Source organism: Drosophila takahashii, chromosome 2R (genome assembly GCF_030179915.1).
Source record: "Drosophila takahashii strain IR98-3 E-12201 chromosome 2R, DtakHiC1v2, whole genome shotgun sequence".
In the NCBI taxonomy this organism is placed as follows: domain Eukaryota; kingdom Metazoa; phylum Arthropoda; class Insecta; order Diptera; family Drosophilidae; genus Drosophila; species Drosophila takahashii.
Window position 1 is genome coordinate 31,240,162 of NC_091679.1, and position 22,004 is coordinate 31,262,165.

Consider the following 22,004-nt stretch of genomic DNA (forward strand, 5'->3'; position numbering starts at 1 on the left):
ATTGTTATCCACTGTTTGCTGATTAGTAGGTGATTTGTGAGCCATTTTGTTTTTTTACTGAGGGGGATAAAAGGACGATATCGATGCTAGCTTTTAATCGTAAGCCAAGTGTGTTGTGCCAGCCCAAAATCAGAAGTGTCGCTTACAAATAGCTTAAAATAAATATTTACCGAAGATTACTAAAATGAATTGCAATAAATGACTAACACAGGATATTCTCGAAAACAAAAATAGGTACAATTTAAAGCTTTTATCGACTGCCCAGCAATGGAATAACCTTCTCATTTTTATCATTTTCTCTAATAAATTAAAAATGGAAATTAAATCTTCACTTTATTAATACGTTTACATAATACAAATAGAAACTATATACCTTTGCAAAAATCTTTTAAAATTGACCAGCTCCATTTATCCAGACCTAGCTAGAAAAAAGCTAGCCCCCAGGCACTCTCCCGGCCTGATTCGCGAGTTATCGATAACGGGGATGAGCTTGCGTTGTTGTTCTTAAAGCAATTGCGAATAATAATTGGGAATACAAGTGAACAAACCATGGCCGCGAACTACGCAAAAACGACCAAGGGCATCTCGACGGCGATCCTGCGCAACCAGCTGATGGGCCTGATCAACTTCACCGGCACGCACAAGGACCAGGCGGACAAGTACCGTCAGCTGCTGAAGACGGTGCTGGCGAACACCGGCCAGGAGCTGATCGACGGCCTGCGGCTCTTCGTGGAGGCCATTGTGAACGAGCACGTCAGCCTGGTCATCTCGCGTCAGATCCTCAACGACGTGGGCAGCGAGCTCAGCAAGCTGCCCGACGACCTGTCCAAGCAGCTCTCCCACTTCACCCTGGAGAAGGTCAATCCACGCGTGATCTCGTTTGAGGAGCAGGTGGCCGGCATCCGGTTCCATCTGGCCAACATCTACGAGCGCAACCAGCAGTGGCGCGATGCGGCCACGGTGCTGGTGGGCATCCCGCTGGAGACGGGCCAGAAGCAGTACTCCGTGGAGTGCAAGCTGGGCACCTACTTGAAGATAGCCCGTCTCTACCTGGAGGACAACGATTCCATGCAGGCCGAGCTGTTCATCAATCGCGCCTCGTTGCTGCAGGCCGAGACCACCTCCGAGGAGCTGCAGGTGAGTCGCGTTTTGTAGATAAGCCCCTACCAAAAGTATAAAACCTCATCCCTTTCAGGTACTCTACAAAGTGTGCTACGCCCGTGTCCTGGACTACAGGCGCAAGTTCATCGAAGCCGCCCAGCGATACAACGAGCTCTCCTACCGCAAGATCGTGGACCAGGGCGAGCGGATGACGGCGCTGAAGAAGGCGCTCATCTGCACCGTCCTCGCCTCCGCCGGGCAGCAGCGCTCCCGCATGCTGGCCACTCTGTTCAAGGACGAACGCTGCCAGCATTTGCCTGCCTACGGCATTTTGGAGAAGATGTACTTGGAGCGCATCATCCGGCGCTCCGAGCTGCAGGAGTTTGAGGCCCTGCTGCAGGACCACCAAAAGGCTGCCACTCCCGACGGCTCCTCCATCCTGGATCGAGCTGTTTTCGAGCACAATCTGCTGTCGGCCAGCAAGCTGTACAACAACATCACATTCGAGGAGCTGGGCGCCCTGCTGGACATACCCGCGGTGAAGGCGGAGAAGATTGCCTCCCAGATGATCACCGAGGGCCGCATGAACGGACACATTGACCAGATCTCGGGCATAGTGCACTTCGAGAACCGCGAGCTACTGCCGCAGTGGGACAGACAGATTCAGTCACTGTGCTACCAAGTTAATTCCATAATAGAGAAGATAAGTGTCGCCGAGCCCGATTGGCTGGATAACCTGAACTGAACCCGACTCTCAGCAACCCACTCACCTTCATTTTAACGAGAGACGGCAAATAGGAGCGCAGCAAATCGGAGGAATTACCCGCGACTGCGATAGATTTCATTATTAATTTATACAAAATAAATGAAATTATGTACATTATCGATCCTGTGGAACCAAAAGAAAAAAGTCAGCAATTTTTAAAAAATGTATTGTACCATATATGTATATTTTTTCAGTAACTCGTATAATTCAAAAAAGCTCTGTGTACAAAGGACTTTAGTTCTTAGACATCTAATGGAATGATTTGTATTCAAGGGATATACATAATCAATTATGTACACGATACAACTAGTTTTTCGGGGCCACTTGGGCAACAAATCTACCCATGCCTAAAACTCCAATACATAACTAGATTTAGGCTAATTACGTTTAAACAAATTGAACTAAACAAAATGCACATCATGCAGGCTTTGCGGTATTTTACAAGCGCAAAACGGGGGGTTGAGAAATGTGGTGAGGGGCTAAAGGGATAAAGGGGAGAGGGAGAGGGCGTGGGCCTAAAAAGAACTTAGAATCTAGCGTAGAATCATCCCTGGGTGCTATTCGAGGTTTCCTCGTTTAGTTGCATCTGCGCTAATGTGCGTACGACCACGCCCCGATTCACGGGCGTCAGACCCTGGCAGAGACCCACCACAGCGTCCAGCGCTACGTCGGGACAGTCCTGCAAAGCAAATAAAACCAGAGAGTCAGTTTGGAATTCATCAGTATGAGAATGCGTTTACACTCACCTCGAGCATTTTCGAAATGGTAGAGATAATGGCATCCCGTCTCACGGAATTCACGTTGCGGGAAACGATTGACTCGACATTGCTCTGCTCCTCATACCAAGATACCATCTCCTCGTTCTTGTCCCACAGATAAGCCTGGTAATTGGGCAAAATATATATTGTAAGGGTCGCTTAGAATGGATAGTCAAAAGGTCTCACCTCTGTGGCACCCTTCTCCTCCACCAGCCAGCGGCGCAGCATCTGCTTGGCCTGGCCCACGGAAAGGTTGTCCTGGGCGCGCAGAATCTTCTTGATGTACGCATCCTCCAGCAGGAGACGGCGCAGACGCCAGTAGAGCCAGCGGCGGGAATCGCGCCAGGGAACTATCTCGCTGATGCACTCCTTCTCCAGCATCCTTTCCGGCGTGTCGTGGAGGTCGGCAAAGTGAACGGCCACCGTGTGATAAACGTGCATGAGCACAGCGATGCGAGCCTTGATCTTCTCGTCCACCTGACCAGCCTTCACCTTGTCCCCAGCTGCAGTTGCCTCATCGAACTCCTTCTTTAGCTGTAATTAAAAAGCAAATTATATTAATCATTGCAGACCTTGCTTCTAACTCATATTAATTCAATTTTATAATAAAGTTAAAGATAATTTAAAATCGCAATACACATAAGTTCAAATAAAAACAAGAGAGAACGCTATAGTCGGGTGCCCCGACTATCAGATACCCGTTACTCAGCTAAAGGGAGTGCGAAAGAGATGGAGAAAAACTTTGATCCGCCGTAACTTTTTAACGAATGGTCCGATTTAAAAAATTTCTTCTACATTTCGATAGGTATTGATAAACACAATAAAACTGAATTTTTACTTTTCCAAAATATTGAAATTTTTAAAATCGTATATAATCGATTGTGGGCGTTAGAGGGGGCGTGGCACCCTTTTGAAACAAACTTGCGCTGCGTAGGAACTCCTAGAATCTGCATGCAAAATGTCAATCTTCTAGCTTTTATAGTTTCCGAGATCTCAGCGTTCATACAGACAGACAGACAGACAGACGGACAGACGGACATGGCTAGATCGACTCGGCTAGTGATCCCGATCAAGAAAATATATAGTTTATAGGGTCGGAAACGCTTCCTTCTACCTGTTACATACTTTTGCACGAATCTAATATACCCTTTTACTCTACGAGTAACGGGTATAATAACAATAAAATAAAATAATAATAATCAAAAACATAAAAAAACTATATAGGTATTAAAAAAAAATAGTATAACAATAAATAAAAAAACTACAAAATATTTGATGTTAGTAATTAAGTAAGTGAGGAAAATTTTTTAAATATTTTAAAAGTAATAATAAGTTAAATAATTATAATTGTGCACTTGTAGCGCTGGGATATTAAATAAATAAAAATTAAATATGAAGCCTACCCCAATTGTGGTGGGATCCAGGCGATGTATCGTCTTGACCAGGTCCTTCTCCTTGTACTTGATCTCCACAATGCCCTCCGGCTCGAGCACTCCTCCTCTGGCCTCGGGATCGGCATAGGTTTCCATGTAGCGCGGGTTAATGAGCGAATCCAACACGGCCCAGGCTCCGCCTCGCAGCTCGGCATTGGGCGGCAGGTAGATGAGCACCGGCTTCTTGTACTCCCGCAGGCCATCGACGAGGTAGGCGCCGAACTTGACGATTTGCTCGTACATGTCCTTCATGCCGCCCGAGAAGCCGCGCCAATTGGCAAACACGATCAGCGGCAGCTCCTCTCGTCCAAAGTCCTTGATTGCCTGCGCCGTTTTGTACGAGGAATCCGGATACCACACTTGACCGGCCTGCTGCAGGGTCTTGGCCTCCGAGTCCAGGTTCGCCGGATCGGCGGGCATCTCCACCTCCACGGTGCGCGTCTCGACGGCAATTACGCCCACGGGTACGCCGCCCAGTCGGGCGCGTCCGGTGACCACCGTCTTGGCCCACGGCGCCATGATTTCGCTCCACGAGTCGCGGTCAAAGAAGCCGTTCTCCCAGTCATTGGCATTCACGGGATTCACACGGCCGCCGAGCATCCAGCGCGGATCGTACGGCGACTTGGTGGGCATGAAGTCCACGGGCCGATCGACACGATCGCTGGGCAGGATGATGGGCAGGTCGCAGCCGATGTAGGCGGGGATGTACGAGAGCCAGTCGAGGATGGTGTACACACCGTCCAGGTCGATGGCCTCAGTCTTGTGGGTGACACCGTTGTTGAACATAATCTGGGTGCCACCCAGTTGGTTGTTCGAGGCGTACACCTTGCGTCCAAGTAGCTGGAAGGGAGGGATGTCTGTTAATCGGTTCATAAAAGATCTAAAATAAATTCGTATACGTTACCTTGTTCAGCGCAGCGTAGCCCGTGAGTATAATGTGCGAGTTGTCGATCTGGATGACGCGCTGGCCCAGACGCACCACGTACGAACCAATGCCGATTGTGCGGCAGGTGACCATGGCGATGGTCACAATCTCTTCGTAGGCCTGCGACGTCTCACCGGCAATCAGACCGGCGTAGCGCAGGTTCTCCACACCCAGGCCGTCGTCCTTGCCGATGATGTCGGTGATCTTGTAGCGCTGCTCGCCCTCGTCTTCGATCAGGATGGCCCTCACCGAATTCAGGTTGGCCACCTGGGCGTAGTCCTCGGTGGTCAAGTAGAGGTACTTGAAGCCCTTGTCCGGCTCCTCTGGATCCTCCCATGCGATCTTGAACATCGCCTTTACCTCCTCGGCAAGTCCGATGCGGGCACCGCTATTTACGGAAATGTATATCTGGAGGAAAATAAATGGAATTGTATAAAGTAACAGACAAAAATATTTTGTAATATTATGCCACGAAATTTCTGATTTGTTTGATTCAATTCTATGTGAAATAAATTGAATTTCATTTCGAATTTAATGAATGAATAAATCATTTCTTATTAATTTTTTTAATTTGCCAGATTTTTTGTGTGCTTTCTTTTGAGAACAATTTACCAAATCAATGTTAACTGCTTAGTAATTAAAATTTAGGCAGATTTAATCACAAAATTATGGCCCTTTCTTCTTCAAAAGAAATTGTTGTTTGAATTATTTCGGATTTCATGCCATTCATTCATTCAATTCTATTAAACTAAAAATTCAAATTCATTCAATTCTATTAAACTCAAAATTCTAATTAATTCATTTATATAAAACAAGAAATTCAAAATAATTCATTGAATCCATTCATGGCTCTAATTAAAATGCAAACTTACCCTGGGCACTTTGCGTTGGCGGGCCAATTGGGAAGCCTTGGCGAAGAGGACGTCCTCCTTGATGCCAAAGGAACCAATCAGGTAGGTGAGGTCGTTGGCTATCACTATGATCTCACGGCCATTCGGATACTCGGGAGTGGCCAGGACAATGCGCCAAGCCACCATGCCGCACTAAAATTAGTTAAAAGAATAGATTAGCGCCTTTTACAATATGACTAAATTGAAAAACCCACATTGTTTTCGCCGGGCAGACGCTGCATCTCCACAAGACTGTCGCCCTCGAGAACCAGCTCCTTGCACTCGATGAGGATCTTGTCGGGAATACGAATGTCAACGGTGGGACGCGCCTTGGAGAACTCCCTCCAGTGACGCTCGGTCATCTGACGGAACATGTCGGGCACATCGTAGACATAGGTAGTGCCATTGGACTGCGCCTGGAAGCGTTTCTGCTGCAGGAAGTCCTTGGTCATGTAGGGCGTGGAGATGGGATGGCCGTGCAGGGAACCCTGCTTGTCACCGTAGGCCTTGAACTTAATCTGAAAGCGGATTAAAAAAACATGTTTAAAAACATTAAAGCAAGAGTTTCAAATTTAAACTTACGATTCCTGTCTCCGGTTCCGTTTGCTCCGTGTACATGGAAATATCCAGGAAGTAGCCCGAGTCATTGGCGATGCACAGACGCACTGCCTGAGTGGGCGACTGCGGCGACTGGCGGATGACCATCTTCAGCTCCGCCTGCAGCACACGCAGCTTCCACAAACGTGGTCCGTATCGCATAATCATCTTTGTCACAGATTCCTCAATCTTGGCCGGATCCATGATGACCGTGGGCACAAAGTTCAGGAAGATGTGATTGCAGTCGGTGCGCTTGGCGTGCGGATGCGAGAACGCCACCTCCAACTCGTCCATGGCCTCCAACAGAACGCGCTCTCCCTCATTCTGCAGATACTCGAACGAGGCCTCCTTGGTGATCAGATCCGAGTGACGGATGATCGAGCGGATGAAGAAGCGGTAGTCCGTCACCTCCTGACCCTTGGACACCTTCGCCTTGCCGAGATACAGGTGCATCTTCTGGTTGGCCGTGGGCAGAGCCTCCAGGTCGTACGTCTTCATGCGGTTCAGCTCCAGATGGAAAGCAGATGCCGGCTCCAGATGCCGGTAAATACGATCCTCGGTGAACTTGTCCCTGGCGCGATACGTGAAGAACTTGGGGAACTGTCGCTTCTTCAGAGCGGCAAACGTAATCCTACGAATGCGCCGCTGGAAGAGCTCCTCGTTGTGCTCCTGACAGTAGTTTCCAAAGATCTGGGCCATCTGCAGGTCATCCAACTCGCCCGTTTCCCTCACAGCCACACTGACAATGTGAATCGGTTCCGTGGACTTGGCCTCCTCGGCGGCATTCGCCCGGGTCACCGGATCCGAGAGCGACACATTGATCGAGGTGCTGTGCCGGCTGTCCGAGATGGAATCGGCTGCCTCCACGGCCTCCAGCACCTTGGCATTGACCATCGCAGGCGAGACAAAGTCCTCGAGCAGATCCAGAATCTCATCCGAGTACATCTCGAAGTGCTCGAAGGAGTCGAAGGCCGCTATCGCACCGGTGCGCACGAAGGAGCTGCCCAAAGTCTCGGCCGCCGCCTGATCCAGTCCATCGGGCGAGGACATGCGCGAGAACAGCCTGTTCGGATGGGCGGTGGGCAGGAGGAACTGGAAGTGCACCAGCGGCAGGCCGCCGGAGAGCTCCAAGTGCTGCAGGCAGGTCAGCTCGTAGGAGGTGTAGGCTCTCCTCACATAAACCTCCAGAGCGGCATTGCACACTGCTCGATTGGAGTGGTAGAAAAAGTCGTGCAGAATGTCGAAGATCGAGGTCTCCGACAGAATCAGCCGCTGCAGATTCTCGGGGTGGAAATCATGGCCGTACATATCGACGGCCGAGAGGAAGATCGACTCCATTTGATTGTGGCGCAGCTCGTAGGCCGGCTGGTGGGCAGCGATCAGCACCTGGCGGGATCGCAGGGCCACCCGCGAGTGCTCGGCGCGGTTCAGCGAGGTCAGCTCGCTCAGCGTGTTGGCTAGCTCGTCCGTCAATCCCGGTTCGTTGGCCCACAGATGGTCGATGAGCAGCGTGACCAGCAGATTCTTCTTGGCCACCTGCGAGTGCGAGAAGATGGTGTTGACCACCGTCTGCATGTCGTCCTTGTTGTGCTCTCGCACCAGTCCCACGCACTTATCGTAGTGACCGTGCTGGAACTGCGACTCCACGTCGTAGTACTGACGCAGCAGCTCATGCACGGCGGCCTTCATCCTGCCGCGAATGCCATTGCGGTAGCGCTGCACCAACTGCACGATGCTCTGGGTGGTCAGGAAGAAGACATCGCGGTCGGCGCGCTTCTGCAGGGTGGCCGCATGGCTGTCGATCACGCTGGCGATCTGCTGCGAGGGGAACTGGGCCAGGACACTGGTTATGTTGCGCTCGTACAGCGTCATCAGCTTGCGGATCTTCTTCTCCACGGAGATGGGAATGCGGCCGGAGATGGAGGCGATAACCTCCTGCAGTTCCAGCAGCGGCAGCGAAGGATCCCGCAAGCTCTGCATGAACTTCTCGATAATGTCCCGCAGTCTCTGCGCATTGAACGGCTCCGGCAGGCAGTAGCCAGCCAGTGTGTTCTCCAGGATGCTCTTGTACGTGTTGTGCACCCGGTTCAGCTTTTCCGGCACCGGAGCATTCTCCGGCTGCAGGAACTGTCCCTTGAACGGCTGCGCCTTCGTCACCAGCGACGGATCGTCCAGCTCCAAGTGGCCCAGCAGCGTTCCCGGATCCAGAACCGCTCCCGGTCGACGCACAAATGTCACCGTGCCCGCCTCCTGGGACGTCAGAGTCATGACCATCTTCATCACCTCGATCTCAGCGAAAGCCTGGCCCTTGGCCACATGCGCACCGTCCTCCACAATCATGTTGATGAGCTTTCCCGCCGAGGGACTGCGCAGCAGCGAGGGATCGTTCTCCTTCTCGAAGACACAAGTCTGGTTGCCAATCACGATGCGGTAGCGATCCACCTCCTCCTTCATGTACGTGGTGTAGGAGGCGCCCTCCAGGGAGATGAGTAGTCCGCCGTCGGAGAGGCGGTGCACCTCGATCTCCTTGAACGAGCTGTTCATCAGCAGGAAGTACGAGTTGGCTCCGCTCTTGGCGGCCTGAACCTTGTAGCGGATGCCATCGTTGATCAGCTCCACGTCCACCACATTGGTCAGCGTGTTGGCCGCCTGGATCTGACCCTTCTCCAGCGAGGTCTGGAAGCTGGAGAAGCTCTCGGTTATCTGACGGTCGGCGATGTGCAGCGAACCGCACATTACGCCCAGCAGGATGTCCGGCTTCTCGGATTGCACACGCTCGGCAATCAAGGCATCCAGCCAGGCGGTGTCGATGCTGTTCTCCAGGAAGCGATTCGTCTCCAGCAGAGTGATCAGGTACTCCACGGTGGTGCGGAAATCGCCACGAATGGATAGCTCCTTCAAAGCAATCACCAGGTTCTCTCTGGCCTGCTGACGATTCTCGCCCCAGGAGAAGCAGTGTCCGAACTGCGAGTCCGCAAACTCGTGCAAACCTCCGCTGGCGGCCACACTGAAGTAGCCCCACACGTTCTTGCTGGACCGGAAGTTCAGCTCCTGCACGGTGCCCGAGCTGGGCTTAAAGCCCTCGTCGGGATTCTCGGAGGTGATGCGAGCAGCGATGACGTGACCCGAGGGACGCGGCTTGTTCGGTGGATTCTCAAAGTCAATGACCGAGGAGCCCCACGGAGATTCGCCGTACAGCAGACGGATGTCCTTCAGCCGGTAGAGGGGAATTCCCATTCCAATTTGCAGCTGGGCAGCGGGCAGATTCACATCGGCCACCATTTCCGTACACGGATGCTCCACCTGCAGACGGGGATTCAGCTCGAGGAAGAAGTAGCGACCCTCGGGATCGTACAGATACTCCACGGTACCAGCGCTCACGTATCCCACCATCTTGGCCAGTCGCACGGCGGCCTTCTCCATGTCCTCGAACACCTCTGGCTGGGCGACAATGGCGGGGGCCTCCTCGATGATCTTCTGATGACGACGCTGAATGGAGCAGTCACGGCCAAACAGACTGATGGCATTGCCGTACTGATCCGCCAGCAGTTGCACCTCCAAGTGGCGAGCTCCGCGGGCCAGCTTCATCACGAAGATGGGTGATCCGGGCACCTCGGCTTGAACCTGACGGAAGAGCGCCGGGAACTCCTCGGTGGTGTCCACGCGACGAATTCCCTTGCCACCACCTCCCTCCGAGGCCTTGATCATCACAGGGAAGCCTGCAAAAGGGGGTTATGCTAAACACTTTTCATAACTATTACTACGCATTCCACTTACCAATCTTGGCCACTGCGGCCAGACCCTGCTCCACATTGGTCACACAGCCGCGGCCGAAAAGCTCGCTGGATATCTTGATCTTCTTGCCACTGTACTGGGCCTTCAGGTCCGAACCGGACCAGGGTAGGGTGGGGATATCGGCTGTTTGGGCCACAATCGATGAGGCCACCTTGTCGCCCAGCGCCCACATAGCACGCTCCGGTGGGCCAAGGAACACCAGACCCTCCTTGTTGAGCAGCTCCGGCAGCTTGGGATTCTCGGAGGCATGACCCCAACCAGCCCAGACGGCCTGCAATCAGAAAAAAAGGGTTCATAATCAGTTTATTTTGATTTAATAAACCCAATACCCCAAGGACAGCGGAGTGGAAGTGGGTGTGGGGGAAATTATGGAGCTTTATTGTTGGTAAAAATCAATTGTGACGTCATCGGCAACACCCGGACAGCAAAACAAAATAGATAATATTCACACTGTGCAAAAAGACGGCGACGCATTTGCTAATTAACCTCAAGTGGCCTGCAATAACTAATGGAAAGTAAACACTAAGCAGTGAATTTCCACTTGTAAGTGTTTCGAATGCATTCCAATCTAACCACCGAGTTTCCAGAACAGGTAGTTGGCCAAGGTCCGTGAGAGGGAAGGAATAGTGGAGGGTCTTAGATTACAGGTGTAGAAGTTCGTTTTGAAGGCAATCTTCTAGTAGATTGAATAGGTATGAAGTTACAACAAGTGAAGATTATAATCAGGTCTACAATTACTATCTCTTGAAGTTGGTTACAACATGAAAATAAGTAATTAATCAGTTAATACATTTAGTTGATTTTTAAGAAATCTTTTCACTGAAAAACTTTTCAGTCCTAATTTATAAAACTGAATAAATACGCAGAATATTTTATAGATTTTAGTTGTTTAAAACTTTAGGTCATTAGCTCAGTTGAAGCTTTCTGATAGTTTTCTTATTACTCATTCGATACTTTTTGAATAAAATGAGTAATGAGTAAAAACTAAATAAACGAAAATTACGCAGAATATTTTAATGATTTAAGCTCAACTTTTTTGTACTCAAATTGAATGAGTTCAACACATTAGTTACCCATTCCAAACCTCGTTACTTTATTTGTAAATTGTTAATTGGCACGTACTATCGTTTAAACAGTAAAAGTGTCCGTGAAAACAAACTAAAGGCTTTCATAAAATACATTTAAATTGCTCTCGAGCGTACATTATATGATGAGCAATTTCGGAAATTGGGCTGGGCGGTCGGCTCATACTTTGTACATATCTCCAAGTAAGGTAATAAACAACCATTCCCTGGTTCCCTGGATTTTATCACACTTTGTAGCCCAGTGTTGGCTGACACCGACACAGACTTCTATCTGTTTCCAAATGCCGGTCGTCTCGTATACAAATACGAATACAAATGGGGGTCTCTTTATTGGTATGCGATTGGGACGATCGCTTGACTTGGCTATAGCTATAGTTCCCCCCGATTGACAGAGTGCAAATACAAATCGTACGATGCATTTTAGGTGGAGCTGGCCAAGCCAAATAGACAAAACGGACTGACACTGGCCACTTCTAAGGCGGTGGCCCCCAGATTCCGGACTCACCTGCACTTGGGTGCGAAGAGCAATGTCCACGATGAGCTCAACATTGGCGTAGTTGTTGTTGTTCGATCCGCCGGGCACGGGCACATAGTGATCCGCCATCTTGATGTACTCGGCATTCGCCTTCAGATCCTCGGGCGTGACCATCACCACGAATCGGATGGCCCGCTCGTTCTTGAACATCTCGTATGCCCATCTTCGGATGGAACGCATGCACTTGACGGCTGCGATTCCGTTGTTGGCAATCAGGACCCTATTGATGACACGGGTGCCGCCAAATCGCTTCACGAACTCCTCGGTGGTGGCGATGTGGAAGTCACGATCCTGATGGCGATCCTGGCCAAGTCCAGTGCCACGCGACATGCTCGGCCTGGAAAGTATCAGCAGAAAGTTAGTACGAATTTTTGGTAGTGGAAATATTGTAAGAAATCGGATGAAAATTATTTATACCTATATATTTTATATAAATATAAAAGAGCCAAGAAGAATGAAAAATTTTTTAGCTTAAGGCCCCGCAGCTATAGCTAACTTTAAGTTCGTCCGTAAATTTTACATTATAGTCGAACACTTTATAATAATAATAATAATAATAATAATAAAAAAGAACGGAATCTAAATATATTAATAAATTTAGAAATTTTATGTCCTATTTCTCCAAAGACAGCTTTTTAAGGGGTTTCAATCCAAAAGGATCTCAAATTTCTAAATTAAAATTTGCAATCCTTTAATTAGGTAACCCTATTAACTCAAGACCCAAATTTTTGTTAATCAGTGTGGATAATGGCGCGATGCGACAGGTGTAGAAGAAAAGGGAGTGGCGGGCAAATGGCAAGAAGATTTGACAAAACCGGTTTAGCTGTCGCGATCAAAAGTTCTTGTACATAATTCGCTTTTGTTTACAACCTGTCGACAAGCGATGCATTGCAATAAACGAACAGGGCTATTTCATAGGGGATTTACTTCAGGGTTCCCACCACGGGGACGCCGAGTAGCGATGGCGACGACTGGTTGTTGTTGGCGCTGTGATTGCTGATGCTGGCACTACTCATATCGTCGGCATTGTTATTACTCTCGTTCTGGCCGCAATCGACGGCCACAAATTGGGGTATAACTTGGCCCGATCCCGCAGACGAACCCGATCCATTGGCATTATCTTCACCGGATTCAACAAGTACGAAACGCTTGCTGGCGCGACGCTTCAACATTCTAATTAGCTCCACGAGGGCCAATAGCATCCAAAGTGAACTCTATTTTCTTGGCCTGATTGGGGGCTCCTCGCAATTATGCAAGTGTGACTAATAAGCGAGCCGCACAACAAAATATTTTAGTGCCACTGCACCACTTTCACCGCGCTCCGCTGGCCGAAAAAAAGACGCACACAAAAATCAATGTCGAACGATGTCCGCACACGCGAGAAACTTATTTGGGCAGCGGGTTGGGACTTGTGGATAATATTATGTCGTCGAATTTCTGGGGTTTGCGGAATGCGGACCGTCGGAGCCGACGACTGCCTGGGAACTGAACCTCGGAGCGGCGTTGGCCACCATCGCTCATACGCCGCATGGGCCGGAGAAGCGGAGAGACCCAAAGAGCGAGCCGCTGGCAAAACAAGTTTTAAGCATTATGAATGAAAACAAAATGCGGCGTCCCCACATGCCACTCTCTTTTTTTTTATCGCCACTTCTCACTCTTTTTCTCTCCATGTTTGCGCACCGCTAAAAGTTCTCGGGAAAGCTGGGAGACTTCCTCTCGTTCGCACTCGCGGCCCCAAGCTTTGTGCCGTCTCTTTTCCCTAAACTCACGCGATATGTTTGGCGGCGTTTGGGCTATGACGCAGTCACCTGTTCTTTGTTTTGCTCGCTACACTGAGCGGAAATGTATTCACATATTCACATATCTCAAGTTATAAACGCTTCATTCTTGAAGTGTCAAATTAAAACTATAGCTTTTGTTCAAGTGGTGAATTGGTAGATTTAATAAATCCTAATCTAATGCGACTTAGATAATTACTTAAGACGTTCTAGAGATAAGATTGAACTTGAATATTCAGATTAGGCTATCATTGTATTTCAGATCAGATGATCGATTCAAAATATTTAATGACATTTAAATTAGATAGGATTTTAAAATATTTACAAAGATTTGTGAGATAGATTATCGAAATATCTGCGCTTTTCAATGATCATTATACAAATAGCTCAATTTATTATAGTTTTAATTTAATACATTAAGCTCAGCTTTTGTATTTGTATAGAATCAAAAACAATTTACCCTGCTTAACAATCCAATAGTTCGGTATAATGATATCAACAATCATTTTACTATTCATGGAAAAGTGTTAGTGCTGACTAATAAAAGGTTTTTTTCGTAATAGCGATAATGTATTTCTGATGTTGAAGCTATTTTTGATTTGAGTAAACCCACCCAATTGCGCTTACCTTAAACGCTTGCGCCGCTCGGAAATGTCGCCATTCTGCCGAATATCATTCTGCATCTTCTGGGGGAACTCGTCGCAGGCCTCCCCCGCCTCGGCGGCCTTCTCATCGATCTCATCGCCCACCTGTGGGATACAATCGCTGTTAGTGGTGGTGCCAAAAGATTGAGATTACAATGTTCTATACCAGAAAGCTGGGCCTCTCGCCCTCCGCGGACTGGGCGGCGGTGTCATTGGACTCATTTGTTTCGCTCATCTTGCTAATGTTGTTGATCTCGATGCTGTTGTTGTTCTTGTTCTTGTTGATGCTATTGTTGTTGTTCTGATGGCAGGTGATGCGGATGTTGTCGTTGCTCAGGTCGGTTAGTGCGTTATCCTTCAACTGTTCGCACAGCTCATCCACCTCGGACTTGAGGCTCTCGCTGGAGAACTTGACCTTCTTGATACTGGCCTTGGGAAATCGCTTATCACCCGCTTTTATCGCTGCTGGTGCTGCGATGGTAGTTGATGTTGCTGTTGCCGCCGAAGGGTTGCCAGTTGTTGTTGTTGTTGCTGTAGCTGCAATCACGCTGGAGTTGTCTGCAAGCAGAGATAACAAGAATAATATACTAGTTAGTCATGGTCAAAAGTCAAATACACATTATAGACTAATTATACTGGGTTATCAGCTAGGTGTGCGATTTGTGTGCCCTTCAAGTGTTTCGGTTTAACAAAGTTGTGGATTCTTACGATTGGTGTTGCCGTTGTTGTCGCTGTCGCTAGTTGTTGCTGTCGTGGCCGATGTTGTTGTTGCTGACTTGAATCTTTTCTGGCCGCGGCCAAAGATCAGTGTCAAGAGGAATGCGAGAAAAGCAGCCAGAGTGCCTAATAGTGTGATCAACATCGGCTATATCCAAAAAGCTGCTTTAAATCGGTGAATTCAAATCGGATTAGATAATCGTATCTTGTGTCTAGCTGGTCTTAATTTACATTGTGGGCACAGTGAAAGTGGCTGTGCATTACTAAGGTTTTCATTTCGCATCATCTCGTTTCGGAGACTTTCAAGTTCAAAAACCTTGCCACGAATTTGTAGGCCAAAGCGGCAAAACAAAACAAAATAAAAATGCTAATCTATGCATAAGCTAGTTGGCCAGATACAATTAAGAAACCGAAAAACAACCATATGGGACCCAAAAATAAATCGTTGCCAGGTCAATGAAGCAGTTGATAAGAAACATGGTTAGCGAATGATTTGTACTCTATTTTATTTAAGAAATAAACTTAAATGAGAAAAATGTTCAGACTAATGATTGAAATTATTATAGACCTCAAATGTACTAAAGGGTAAAATCAAGCTTAGGTAAGAGGTCATCTATTAATCTATTTCTTATGTAAGACAATTGCCTAACATTGACAGAGCAGCAGGTGTCGAATTCGAATTAGTCTATACTTAGCTTCAAATCACCAAGTCTAGAAACACTTAAAAAGTTCCATTCTAAGTATATACACAAATAGTTTTCAATATACTATACAAAAATACAGAAGCTTAAAGTGTTCACGGGCCAAAAGTCAAATGAATAACCCCCACTGATAATACCCTTTGGCAGGGTGTTAAAACCTAAAATTACGAAAATGAATTTTGGATATTGGGGGTACAATGTGCAGCGCATTAAAATTTAAAGCAAAGCGCAGAAGAGTGCGAAAGGAAAATGGAAAAAATACAAGCTGACAGAAAAAAAAACCCCCAGTTGTTGTGTGGAAATGCAAATTGGTGTGGCCAGTAGAAGAGGTCAATGATTTTGGCATTACAGTGTGTAAGTGTGCCAGCCAGCGGGGCTTTGAAAGGCATGGAAAGTCGAATTAGACACCGGAATCGATCTCTGGCAACCAGCGGGGTGTTATGTAACGCCTTACTCGGAAATCCCGAACTGAACTAGGATTTGGGTTACACTCCGCGTTAGAAACGACTCTACAGGTGTGGTTCCGCACTCGAGTGGCTCTATAAACAGCTCCTAAGTGGAGTCGTATGTTTTTCTATCACCGATCTTACGATAAGAACTCGAGGGCTCTGCATCTGTTCGCATTACTCAACAGCAGAAAGTACTGAAATCTTACTAGCTGTGCGATAATCTTTGGGGCAACACTTTTCGGGGACCTTGACTGGGTTTTATTTGGTTTTGTTTTAGCTTTAGTTTATTTTTAGGTTTTAGGTTTTAGGTATTACGTTTACGGTTTGATCTCGCTTTACCACTCTGCGTGTGCCTTTGTCTAGTTTCTGGTGTGAGTTTCGAAGACGAGGTCGGATCGGATCGTTTCGTTTAGGATCGGATTCAACTTCCTAGACTGACTGGTTCCGCACGATTTCTAGATGGCTACTGCAGTGACCGACGCTTGGAACTCAACTGGGCCATGCTCGTCCGAAATAGTGCTATCGATGCCTGGACGCCGCTGCCTGCTGCCCGCGTAGCGCCGACTTCGACTTCGACGTCGGCACTATCAATATCAACTATAGCTATGGCCAGGTTTTCGTGCTCGGAAAGACCTGTGTTTGTGCGTGTTCAGGTTGTTGCGCTCGTATGTTAATCGCCGGCGGGTCTCGCGGGTCGCCAAGCCAATTGTTGTTGCTGGCGCTGAGTGACCAGAAGGTATACAAGCATACGAGTGAGCCCCACTAATTCGAACAGTAGCAAAACGGTCGTATTAAACAGGGAAATCTCTGGCATTAAAAACATTTTTATTAAGCCGACACAGGTAATAACGCGACAAGTATTGCCCAACAGCTTGAGTGATCTGTACTTAAAGCGAATACGCCATAACATTTTACGAATGATTTAATTTTTTAATTCTATTTTGGGAATTTTTATTTGTTACGATCTTAGGGGAACACAACTTTTTTGACACCGCTTATTCTTTGAATTCTAAATGTTAAATTTATTATGTATTATCCCAAATCTATTTCTACATTATCATTAAATAAAAAAAACCCATTTCAGAAATCTATCTTAGGAAAGTTCCACTGTTTAAAGGCAATTAATTCCTAACAGTCTGCAGTTGATAAATCGCGATAAGAGCGATATGTCGATGGTGATCAGCTGTTGCCAACAAACTGTATCTCTCCCTCTCTACAAGTCTGTCTTTCTCTGCTCTCTTAACTGTATCTGTGCCAATGTGGGAGCTTTTCAATGTCAAGGTCGCCGATGATGTTTCAGCTGTATTGTTGTTGTTGTTGCTGCTGCGCCAGCTGGATTTAATCTGAAAGTTGACCCATCTGCTGACGGTAGTGCACTCTACTACTCTACGAAAAAAAACAATAACAACCATAATTTCTCAATTTGCTGGCGTAAGTGGCAAGCGATGCTGATTAGGGTTAAATGAGCGAAAACGCCAGAAATTGATTAGCGCGATGCACTTGAAATCGAATTATTAACGAATTCAGTCCGATGCCACGAGCAGAACACGCAAATCCCGCTGATTTGTTTTCATTTACTTGTATTCGGTTGCTCCCGGCATCAGCAGAGGTTTTTTAAAAGTCATAAAAGAAATTCCCGACGCGACGCCCGTTTTAATCTCAGATAGGAGAGGCCGAGTGCCTGAAAAATCTTCCGATTTTGGCATTGGCCTTGGCGACCGATTATGATTAATACTTAACGGTGACGGGACGCGAAGTCTCGAAATCTTTCCCGGGATCTTATCGCACGGAAATTTTTTGTATTTTGGTTTTCGATTTTTGGTCGAATTATTCATGTTTGGCGCGTGGCCAGAAAAAAACCGTCTACTGATATCACCTCCAAATAATAATAGAACCGAAAGTCGGTCGCGTGTGAAACGCCTGATTTCGATGGGCTTATCTGTAGGATTTCTACACAGAACCAAACTAAGATTGTGTTTGTATTAACTAACTTGTACTTGTTGCAGAGTGATGGAAAAGTTTATTAAATTTAGATTTTTTTTTGTGATTAATTCTCTTATTAAATACAACATGCTTTTAGTTTTCTCTGTGTACAAACGTCTTCTAGAAATTCTATGAATTTTTATGGACCGTTCTAATTTTATGTTGAATTTTCCGCTTTAGAACATGCTCTATAGCACTCCCTTTATAACTAGGAATGCGGAACTTTAAATTAATTTTCCCCCGTGTAATAAGGATGCAAAATGTTCAATTTAATTCTTATTAGGTAATTGAAGCCGGCTGACACACACACACGGGCAAATATGCTGCTCACTCGCCCACACTCATACACATACATACGTCACGGGCATCGCGCGATGTGTAAAATCCAATAGGAATCAAGGTCAGTAACGAGTGAGCGAGAGCGAGAGAGCGCAAAAGAAGGCGAGCATATTGCAGATGAAAATAAAGGAATTGGAATTTATGCTGGGGATTGCACTTTGATTGAATTCGGCACTTTGGCCAGCGAATTCAAATGATAAACAAACGCGGGTCGCGATCTCTGGCTATGCTGGGGGGTTATTCACCCCGTCTATTTGCATATATGCGCATACATTTTGAATCGGGCCGTAATTACCCGTTTTAGCGCTTAGATTACTTACTTTTCTCCATCGCACTGCGCTTCGCACGTTTCTTTCGGTTGGCAATTTTGTTGTGTGTAACTGTTCTTTTCCGGGTGCAAAACTCTCTCTGCCAGGAATTTGGGGCCTTGACTCCCCGACTTGACGGCTCCTAGCGGTTCCCAGAGGGGCGTGTGGCACGGCTGATAAGCTATCAGCTTGTGATCGACTGCTGGGCTGTGTTTTGTTATTTTTCGCTTGATTTTTTATTCGTATTTCACGCGTAATTCGGACCACTCGATTAGTGTGGCCGTTGGCTGGGAAATACTAAAAATACTGGGGCAATGTAGCGAACAGCTGTTCGGGCTGCCAACCTATTTTCTAGATTATATGGCGTGCCAATAACAACATATCGAAATCGTCGATTGCCGCGCGTGCATTTTATAAACAATATAGAAAATAGATTTTCGAGCATGTTTGACGTGGAACCCATTATTGCCGACCACAAGGACGTTATACACGATGTGGTCTTTGACTACTACGGCCGCCGGATGGCCACTTGCTCCAGCGATCAGACAGTAAAGGTAATTTCTGTTTTTCCTGCGATTAACAACCTTTGTGATCGGGTTTTTTGGCTTGCAGATCTGGGATGAGGACGGCCAGGGCAAGTGGAGCGTCACCAGCAGCTGGAAGGCTCACTCCGGCTCCATTTGGCGCGTGTCCTGGGCGCATCCGGAATTTGGCCAGGTGGTGGCCACCTGCTCGTTCGATCGCACCGCCTCCGTGTGGGAGGAGGTGATTGGCGACAAGGTCTCCGCCAGCAATACGCCCACTCGTCGCTGGGTGCGCCGCACCACCCTGGTGGACTCGCGGACCAGCGTCACGGATGTGGAGTTTGCTCCGAAGTATTTGGGTCTCCTGCTGGCCACCGCCTCCGCCGACGGCATAATCCGCATCTACGAGGCCCCGGACATTATGAACCTCTCGCAGTGGCCCGTGCAGCACGAGATCGCCAACAAGCTGCCGCTGAGCTGTTTGTCCTGGAACACGTCCACCTATATGGTCACCCAGCTGCTGGCGGTGAGTTGGATCTTTAAGATCCTAATCCTACATAATAACTTATTTTCCCTTTGCAGGCGGGCAGCGACGAGGCGGCCACTCCCACCGGCAAAGTCTTCTTGTTTGCCTACAGCGAAAATGCCCGAAAGTGCGTGAAAATAGAGACTGTCAATGACATAACCGACCCCGTCACGGATGTGGCCTTCGCTCCCAATGCCGGTCGGACCTTCCACATGCTGGCAGTGGCCAGCAAGGATCTCTACATCGTAAACCTGCGAGGCGTGACGTAAGAGCAAGATTGCGAATATCTTATTAGTATAGATTATACCCAATGATCTGTACAATTTCAGGGACGCCACTGGTGTTTCCAAGCTAGACATCCAAACTATCAAATTCAGCGAGCACATGTGTCCCGTGTGGCGCGTCTGCTGGAATATGCTGGCCACCATGCTGATCTCCACGGGCGACGACGGCTGCGTGCGTCTGTGGCGAATGAACTACAACCGGCAGTGGCGCTGTGCCGCCGTGCTGAAGGCGGAGGGCAGTGGGCCCAGCTACGAGCCAGCCCCGCCCACCCCGACGCTGGCCACCACCGCCTCGGCCACGGCCAAGTTCTACAAGAAGGGCACCATTGGCAACCAGGTGCCGTGGCACTGACCTTGTACTTAATCGTTAGAGTTCGAATAAATTCCTAAGCTGAAACTAATAAATATTGAATTATACTCTTTACTTTTTAAGAGATGAGATATATGAGGCCTTCAACTATGGCGGTTTCAAGAAGCTCAGCAATTCACTTTTGGCAACCAAGAATGAGTTTGGTCTTTTCTTTCTGTCGCGCATCATGTCGTCCGGATTTGGCGATGGCTTGTCGATAAGTACTTCGGTCATATCTAAATTGTATACCATACGCGACGACATAAACAGCAGCTCAGTATGAAATATTCTGTTTGAAGCTACGAGGACACGGCTTGCAAGCAGAAAGCAGGAGTCATATGAGCTCTATAATCAGAGCAGAGCTGCGACTCTCATCCACTAAGAAATTTGTATTGCGCTACATTAATACTATTTGACATGCGTTCAATTCAATAAAAAATTGTATAAATTAACAACTGTATTTCGGCACCAAAATTAAATTTTCCGTTTTTTTTCGGATGGATCTTTGGCAGATTCGGCGTTGGTAGGATTTAATTTTAGGTTTTTTACTGTTTTCCCGAAAATATGACGAAAATCAAAAAATGTTTTTAGACAAAAATAAAAGATATTTTATCTTTTTGGTTATAATAAATTTTTTTTTTTAAACCTATTGGTTCCAAGATCCCGTTTTTTGCGTCAACTTTGACTATTTTTCCCGTTATCAGGACCAGATATGAAAAGTTTGAATGAAATCGGACCTTGAACGGAAGTTTATCCAACAAACTGCAAGTGGTTCAATAAAAATGTTTTAGAGTAAATAAATTTCTATTTATCTTAGTAGGTCAAAATTATTTATCAATTAATTATATCACGTGTATCGAGTTGTTGTTTTGTTGAAAAAACTTTTTTCTGTTGGAAATTGAAGATGTTGACGACAAACTAATTTATTGCTTTTATAAAATCTCTCAGAAACATTGTAAATATTTGTAATGTGCAGTTGTGTGTATCGATGGTTCTTTCATTTTATTCCACTTACGTCTTGGAATAATAGCCGGCATTCTAATAAATCCAATGAGTATCTTTCTGGTCCACATTTCTCTTTTTCAGTTTAGTACTCTGTAGATTGCGCTTCCTGGGTCATTTTCGAGTTACATCACAAAACGTGGAGATCTTAGTTCCCCAAAAACACTAAAAGACACTAACGAAAAACTGCACTAATACTCTACACACTTGCCGGCAAACTGAAGCTATTATTGATTTTGGTCTACTTGCCCGGAAAGGGAAAAATCAAAACAAATTTTAAGTTCACATGACAAATAAGAATAAGAGCGAGCACTAAAATAATAATAATAAAATACTCTCTTGCGTCACATGAGTGTGTGAGTGAGGAGAACGGCAGATCTGATATGCTAGCTATTTTTAAAAACCCTCATCGCAGGCAAAATCGATTAGAAAACCCAACAAAAAAGTAGAAAAACGCATTTTCAGGTTCAGTGGCTGCATTCAAATCCAATGCTTTTATTAACTTTATTTATGGG

At 47.0% G+C, this 22,004-nt stretch overlaps 3 protein-coding genes across 6 annotated transcripts; 2 read left to right on the plus strand and 1 right to left on the minus strand.

The window, feature by feature from the left end:
• The first annotated feature begins 379 nt into the window (after positions 1-379).
• On the plus strand, positions 380-2,046 carry CSN4 (COP9 signalosome subunit 4). The gene is made up of 2 exons (XM_017138199.3): positions 380-1,137; positions 1,196-2,046. Exons 1-2 carry the CDS (start codon positions 550-552, stop codon positions 1,844-1,846), a joined length of 1,239 nt encoding a protein of 412 aa, XP_016993688.2. The 5' UTR covers positions 380-549; the 3' UTR covers positions 1,847-2,046.
• On the minus strand, positions 2,020-21,637 carry ACC (acetyl-CoA carboxylase). 4 transcript variants are annotated; one of them, XM_017138195.3, is made up of 14 exons: positions 16,514-16,673; positions 15,016-15,186; positions 14,474-14,865; positions 14,291-14,412; positions 11,856-12,222; positions 10,248-10,536; positions 6,456-10,189; positions 6,089-6,391; positions 5,856-6,026; positions 4,963-5,391; positions 4,029-4,898; positions 2,812-3,159; positions 2,614-2,748; positions 2,020-2,546 (listed from the first exon to the last, which is right to left on the minus strand). In XM_017138195.3, the coding sequence occupies exons 2-14, from the start codon at positions 15,167-15,169 to the stop codon at positions 2,412-2,414; spliced, it is 7,449 nt and encodes a 2,482-aa protein (XP_016993684.3). In that variant the 5' UTR covers positions 15,170-15,186; positions 16,514-16,673; the 3' UTR covers positions 2,020-2,411. The 4 variants fall into 4 exon arrangements, with proteins under 4 accessions (XP_016993684.3, XP_070069139.1, XP_070069140.1 ...); XM_070213038.1 differs by lacking the exons at positions 15,016-15,186; positions 16,514-16,673 and adding an exon at positions 21,503-21,637; XM_070213039.1 differs by lacking the exons at positions 15,016-15,186; positions 16,514-16,673 and adding an exon at positions 18,817-19,072.
• Positions 19,142-20,539, plus strand: Nup44A (nuclear pore complex protein Nup44A). Its single transcript, XM_017138200.3, has 4 exons — positions 19,142-19,358; positions 19,417-19,854; positions 19,911-20,119; positions 20,184-20,539. The coding sequence occupies exons 1-4, from the start codon at positions 19,248-19,250 to the stop codon at positions 20,488-20,490; spliced, it is 1,065 nt and encodes a 354-aa protein (XP_016993689.1). The 5' UTR covers positions 19,142-19,247; the 3' UTR covers positions 20,491-20,539.
• Positions 21,638-22,004: the final 367 nt, after the last annotated feature.